Source organism: Sapajus apella, unplaced genomic scaffold, assembly GCF_009761245.1.
Source record: "Sapajus apella isolate SASKATOON/1434 unplaced genomic scaffold, GSC_monkey_1.0 scaffold1, whole genome shotgun sequence".
Lineage (NCBI taxonomy): Eukaryota > Metazoa > Chordata > Mammalia > Primates > Cebidae > Sapajus > Sapajus apella.
The window spans coordinates 28,073,933-28,081,519 of NW_022436941.1; the positions used below are offsets into that span (position 1 = coordinate 28,073,933).

At 40.7% G+C, this 7,587-nt stretch overlaps 1 protein-coding gene across 1 annotated transcript; it reads right to left on the reverse strand.

The window, feature by feature from the left end:
- LOC116549112 (elongation factor 1-gamma-like) lies at nucleotides 1-1,344 on the reverse strand. The gene has a single exon (XM_032274474.1). The coding sequence runs from the start codon at nucleotides 756-758 to the stop codon at nucleotides 12-14; it is 747 nt and encodes a 248-aa protein (XP_032130365.1). The 5' UTR covers nucleotides 759-1,344; the 3' UTR covers nucleotides 1-11.
- Between the last annotated feature and the right edge of the window lie 6,243 nt (nucleotides 1,345-7,587).

Consider the following 7,587-nt stretch of genomic DNA (forward strand, 5'->3'; position numbering starts at 1 on the left):
TTTTTCAATGTTCAGTTTCCTTTAATGACCCCCATCTCCCTGAAGAGCAGATGCAGGCAGCGAGGCGATGGCAAGAGATGTTCACTTGAAGATCTTGCCCTGATTGAAGGCTTTGCCCACATGCTGGAAGGCCCCTCCCAGGAGAAGTACTCTCGAACCAGCGTCTGGGCCTCCTCGCTGCCAGGATCCAGTTTCCGCCATGTGTATAACTTGTAGTCCACCTGCCAATCTGGACTCAGCAGAAAGGCAAGCTCCTGGCCTCGGAAGACCCAGACTCCAGAAATGGAGCTGCTATTGTTGGTTCCAAAGAGGATGACACTGGCGAAGGCATTCTTCCTCAGCTTGTTCAGTCGCTGGAACATTCCAGTGATGAGATTGCAGCTCATGAAGGTCTGAGTGAGTTCTTCAGGGAAGTGATACTCTGAGTACCACAGGGACCAGCCATCCTTATCAAAGTGCTCCCAGAAATATGGCAGTGCCACAGAGAGTGTGTCCCCTTTGGAGTACTTGCACTTAAATTCATCCAACACAAAAGTACTCTTGGGCAGGTGAGCGAAGGGGTCTTTGGCCTTGGGCTCAGCAGCCAGCGCCCGCTCACATTCATCCATCTCCTCCTTAGGAGCAGGGGCAGCTGCCTTTTTCTCCTCCTTCCGCTCACCCTGGGGCTGCTGCTTCTCTTCCTGTGAACCCTTCTCTTTCCGTGGTGTGTCCCTTTTAGGTTGGCTCTCTGCAAACTTTTTAGCATCAAACTGGGCCATCTTCTTACATGGTTTCACTTCCCCCCAAGACAGCCTGGAACTGAGGCTGGTTAATGCAGGTGAGGAACCAGCGGTTGGTATTGGGAAAGGCCTGGCAGAAAGAAGGCTCTAGGACCTGTTTATAAAGTCACAACAGAGTGCAGACAACTGTGATGTCAGCCAATGTTACTCATTCGCCCACCAGAAAAGTCCTCATCTTTAAGTGAGCATCCAGCAGCCCCAGAATTCACCTCACTTCCTCTTTTGCATTCTCAGTGGCCTGTTTGTTGTGATGCATGATGCCCAAGGTGGGGAACACTCAGGTACTGGCTGGGGGGTACTATGTCGCTATCAGCAAAGTTCACCCACTGCACCACTTGGGCTGCTGCCTTTGGAATACTTCCCCACAGCTCCTCATTGCTCACATAGTAGGCAATGGTATTGCTCTCAAATACACAGAATCTATCATCACCCTCAAATGCTGGAAACTTGCCGGCAGGAAATTCGTGGAGAAGTTCAGGGTTGTGATTGGTTTGGCCAAAGTGGAACTGGGGTGGTGTGGAGAGCAGGTGGACCTGAGCCCCACTGTACTCAGCAGCAATGAGGGCCTTGAGAGGAGAGGACATTTGTACTTCTTCCCAGTCTTCCCCGTCTTCCAAGGAGAGGACATTTGTACTTTTTCAGGTGCTATGATTAAACATCTTACCTGTGTATTCCTTTGGACAGAGGCATATAAACCTAAAAGTACTGGCTCTGTTGGGGCTGCCAGTAAAATATCATCCATAAAATGAGTCTTGTAATTGGGAAATTCTTTTCTACCGGGGAGCAAAGCCTGGTTTACATGATACTGACACATGGTGGGACTGTTCAGTATTCCTTGAGGAAGCACTTTGCAATGAAATTGGTAACCTGGCCTTTCATTATTGATAGCTGGTAATGTAAACACAAATTTTTCTCTGTCCTGTGTTGCAAGGGGAATGGTATAAAAGCAGTCTTTTAAGTCAATAATGATAATAATAATAGGCCAATCTTGAGGAACTGCTGCAGGTGAGAGGCCCCATAGGTTGAAGAGGCCCCGTAGGTTGAAAATTAGCATTAATAGCCAGTAAGTCATGCAAAAGTCTCCACTTGCCAGACTTTTTGGGAAATGATGAAAATGGCAAATTCCAAGGGCTGTTTGATGGTTCTATATGGCCAGCTTTTAATTGCTCCTCAACTAATTTGTGGGCTGTCTATAATTTCTCTCCCATCAAAGGCCATATAGGCTCTTGAGAGAGACATGTTAGGGGTAGGGGAGGAAAAACAGTGGCAATTATTAGCTGTTATTCTGCTCTCCAGAGGAGGTATTGACTGGTGTTTAACATTGTTTTAGCTAGTACTGACCAGTCCCATGGGCTCATATGGAAGTTGTTTGCTATGGCCTCAATTAATCCTATTGTAAATGGGCTAGTGGCTCTGCTTTCTTTAATGCTTTTTCTAGGCTCTTTATAAGTGTTGAAAGAAATGAGTTCATGTACCCAATCACCTTGTTGATCTTGCATTGCCAGGCAGGCCAAGTGCTCCCCTTCTAATGCTGCTTGCCTAAGACAGACTCCCATAGCTGTGGCGTATCCCTTGTCTTTGTTCCAATTTATTGAAGAAGGGGCTCAGGCAAAACCTCCATTTCCTCTTTGTTATCTTGGCCTGGTGATAATGCGGCTGTGGGATAAAGAGGCGGCAAGGTAGGTGATGGTCTCTCCACCTTCCTTTTTTAGGCTCTTCTGTGTGTAACGGGACCATAGCAGCCCTAACTAAAGCCCATAACATTAGAGATGGTACTGGGACCCATTGCCCTTGTGCATGATGTTATTTAAGAGTTATCCCCACTTGCTCTCAGAGCGCTACATCTAGTGTGCCTTTTGCTGGGAACCATGAGGCTTCGGGAAACAGCAGTTTGCATTAGGTTCCTTAGTTGAGCCTGTGAAACTTAAGCTCCACTAGCTTTAAGCAGCTGTTTCAATACTTTTATCTGTTGAGCTGGTAACTGTTGTCCTATGATGAAACCCTAGCCTGAACAATTCCCTCGAACTTGGACATCCCAAGCAGGCACCAATGACTTACTGACTTACCGACTACATAGTCTTTTTACCTTCATCTTCAAGGGTTTTGTCACAATCCATGATTCATCGTAGTGTTCCTCATTCAGGGCATCAACTGCCGGGTGCAACCCACAGACCCTGTCTGAGCAACAGATGAAAAACATACACTGACACAGGCTTGCCTGTCAGCTTGGCCCTGGGGTCCTCTGCCAGAGTCAGCAGAGGCCTCGATAAGCCAGCAGCCTTCATATTTATTTAGTCGAGATTAAATGATGAAGGTCTCAAGTAAACACCATTAGAGGGTAATTAACATTGCTGACCCCCCAAGTAGAGAGCGGTCATGTGCCTGTGGAAGATCAAAGATCCATCTTAGGACCGCATGAATAAACAAGCTATTTAGATAAATTCCTTTGCATATCTTTGTATCTTCTCCTAGCTATTAGCTCAAGGTAAGGGGGTTAGGCTGCTTTCAGCCATAACCTCTTTCCCAAGGCTTTTGCAAAACCTTCTGGCCTTCCAAGAAGGTTTGCATTTCCTGAAATTTCTCCCACCACCCTGGCTGAACTCCTACAGGTTTCACAATCCTGAGAATACCCAAATCCACAGATACTTAAGTTCCTTATATAAAATGGCACCATATTTGCATATAATCTATGCATATCCTCCTGTAGATGTTAAATCATCTCTAGATTACTTTATAGACATACTCTGCTTAACAGCAGGAATACATTCTGAGAAATGTGCTTGGTGATTTTGTTATTGTGCAAACATCATAGCATGTACTTTCACAAGCCTACATGGTATAGCCTAGGACACACTTAGCCTATGTGATCTAGCCTATTGCTCCTAGGCTACAAACTTATGTAACATGTTACTGCACTGAATACCATAGGCAGTTGTAACAGAATGTGTGTATTTAAATATAGAAAAGGTACAGCAAAAATATAGAATTACAATTCCATGGGATCATCATCGTATATGTGGTCTGTTATTGACTAAAATGTTGCTATGCAGTTCACGATTGTAATACATAATATAGTATAAATGCTATGTAAATAGTTGTTATACTATAATGGTTTCTATTTTTATTGTTGTATTATTATTTTTATTGTTCATTTTCTAAATATTTTTGATCAGCATTTGATAGAATTCATGGATGCAGAACCCAGAGATATGGAGGATTTTGACTATATTAGCAAATCAAATCCAGTAATATATTTTTAAAAATATGACATGGTAAGTAGAATTTATCCCATGTATGTATGGCTAGTTCAATCGTCAAAAATCAATATAATCTACATTATCCACATATCAACAGGCTACAGAAGAAAATTCATATGTAATCACATCATTTGATACAGAAAAAGCATTTGACAAAATTTGACACCCATTCATAATAAAACCTGAATCTGTTTCCTGGTCAATAACTGCATAAATGGGAAAAAATTTGTGACTATTGAGAATGAAGAATGTTCCATCAGTTGACAAGAGATTTGGCAAGGGTCTGGAAGACAGAAAATGATGGATAAACCAAGGTGGAGGACATGCTACAATCCAGAAAATGAACTGTCTTATGGAGAGGCCCACATGACATGGAATTGAGGGAGGCCTCTGCCCAAAAGCTAGTGAAGAACTGAGGTTTTTAGTCCAATGGTTCATGAGGAACTCCCTGCCAACAATCATGTTAGAGAACTTGGAAGTAACTCTCCCAGTCAAGCCTTCAGATGATAGCACAGCCTTGACTGAAAGCTTTATGAGAGACCTTGAAGCAGGGGTACTTAGGTAAACCATGCTCAAATTCCTGACCAATAGAAACTGTGAAAAAATAAATACTTCTTGTTATAAGCAGCTAAATCTTGGCATAATTTGGAGGGCAGACATGGGAAGGTATGACTTCCATTTCCAACACGAATTAAATTGGTCATAGAGCAAGCTTGAAAATCTTTAATCATGACACTAATTATACATGTTTCTTCTTTTTTTCTTTCTCTTGTGCCTGTATCAACATTTCACTCACGATACAATAAATTTCCCTTCTTCTAAGTTCCACCTATTTCTTAAAGCTTTCCAATTAAAATGGCTGAATGCAATAATCAGCCAGAGACTCTGTGCTTTTCTGCCTAATGACAAAAATAAAAAATAAAAAATAAGGAAAACCCTCCATCTGGGTAGAAATTGTTAATCAGCCATATCCAATTCCTAGATATCTGGCTTTTAAATGAAACTGAGCAGAGCAATGCCTGTTCCCTCGGCATTATCTTACTAAAAGTGCTATGTATTCTTCTAGTACTTAAAGAGACAGTACCAATGAATTTAAATATCAAGTTACTAAAGATTTGTCTCAATTATTTTTCATACTACCAAAATGTTAGTTATGTATTGTAGAAAATTTGGAAACTCCAGAAAATCACAAGAAGAAAGAGAAAAAAAAATCTCACCATTGAAGATTTACTTTAAAATGAAAGGAGTTTCAGAACAACAATATTGCTCTCAATAATAAATTCACATTTCTAAAAAAGTATATTTTGATGAATAAAATTTAACAAAGAAAACCAAATCATTTATTTCACTGAAATTCACATCCGTATCTTGACACAGTTTATCGTTTGGCTGTTGACATTGATAATCAGCCCTAACAACCAGTCTGAGTAGCTCAGGGGACCATCCCGCAAGACCAGACAGCCCCAACAACACGTTGAGAGCAGTGGAGTCAAGAGAAAAAACATATGTTTGCATCTGCTCTCCCTTTATGCTGCTACTGCTTCCCTATTTTAGGGTTGGGAAGGGATGCAGAGGCTTGCACCAAGATCTTTAGTGGGCTGGAGCCAGCTTAAAGAATTGAGAGAAAGTCCATTTAGAGATTGTATTAGTTGGCAATAACACACAGCTATTATTAAAAATTAAATAATATAAAATTGTAATTCAATAAAATTATATTGGAAACAATGGTAACAAACACTCAAAACTCATCACTTTCAAATCATTTTCTCACATTTAACTATTTCCTATGCTCCTGATATCATTCCGTCTGTTGTATCTGAATGGTGGAAATACTGTATAATGTTGTTCTAGGGTACATCTGTTTAAAACTCTGAGTTCAATGTCACATTGGTAGTTTGAAATTGCCAGAGAGAGCATTTACACCAGGGAACTCAAGAAATTCTTGAAATCTGGGCTTTACTTATTGTTTTATTGATAGTCTAGTGATGGAGAAAATGTGCTGTACATTAAAATTAAAAGCATGTCATGTCTGTTGCTGTTACTTTGTGAATAGCACAAAGATTGAGGGAATATCCCAGTATTTAAAAGCCATTATCAAATTCATCCAAGTCACTCACATTATTGACAAATAAACCAAGTTCTAATGTATCTTTGTTGTTTTGCTTTCATCTTGCTCATTAATGTCAAAGAAAATATCAACCAGGATTCTTATCAAAATTATACTTGTTTGTTATTTATAATGATAAGTTTAGCTACAGATACAAAAGTTCAGCAAAAATCAACGAAACATTCATGAGTAAAAACCATGAGAATCATTGGCTATATGAAAGTCACATTAAAGAATGTTTTCTGTTTTGCTGATATCTGTGCACTCTGTGCTATGTACTCTTTTTTTTTTTTTTTTTTTTTTTTGAGATGCAGTCTTGCTCTGTTGCCCAGGCTGGAGTGCAATGGTGCAATGGCACAATCTTGGCTCACTGCAGCCTCCACCTCCTGGGTTCAAGCAATTCTCCTGTCTCAGCCTCCTGAGTAGCTGGGATTACAGGCATGTGCCACCATGCCTGGCTAATTTTTGTATTTTTTTTAGTAGAGATGGGGTTTCACCATGTTGGCTAGGCTGGTCTCGAACTCCTGACCTCAAGTGATCCAACTGCCTCAGCCAATCAAAGTGCTAGGATTACAGGTGTGAGCCACTGCGCCTGGCCTGTGCTATATACTCTTCATATCAGTAAAATTTAAAAGAAACTTTAGTGGGGTGTGTGTGTGTGTGTGTGTGTGTTTCAGAGAGCTGATTGTTAATATTTACCAGTGTACTACTGATTAGAAGCAAATGTTTCCTTTTGCCCTACAGTCAAATGTCTCCTTCTAAAAACTTTGCTATAATTATTATTTATGAAAATCCAGTATCATATAAAATGACGTGTGCATTTAAGAATGTTCTAGGGTTTTTCTCTCTCACATATTATGATCTATTTTTACTTAAGTTCCTTGCATGTATCTTCGACATTATAATCTTTGCCAACACGAGAATCACTGCTGGTGTCATCTTACCCTGGGTTTTTCTAAGCACATCAGCTTTGCTTCATTCGATCTGTTATTTGAACTGCAGCACTTTTTGAATTTCAGCATGAAGATGTCTTCAGCAATTATCATAAGCTGCAAGTACCTATTTGCACAATATTATGGGAGCTGGCACTTTTATTCATTTTGAACCCATGCATTTATAATTTCTACCTCATAATTATTTGTAGTGTTTTTTTTTTTAAACAAGCATATTTAGCAATTGTATTGTGCCTCTTCCAGTCTCCCCATTAAGGAAGACGGGAGAAGAGAAAAGAGGAAAGTAAGGCACTAAAAATCCTAAAACTCAAAATGCAGGGATGGTGCAAAAGAAAAATGGGAAGGCTGGGATTGACAAGTGGGTTTGGGTCAACTCGCAGGTATGCTTGTGGGTCAAGAGAGTGGGCCCTGGGAATTGGGTAAAGCACTCCTGGCAGCAGGATGATGGCAGTTTGGGGTCCTAGACGCCAGGGTCCCAGGATTTCCTACTT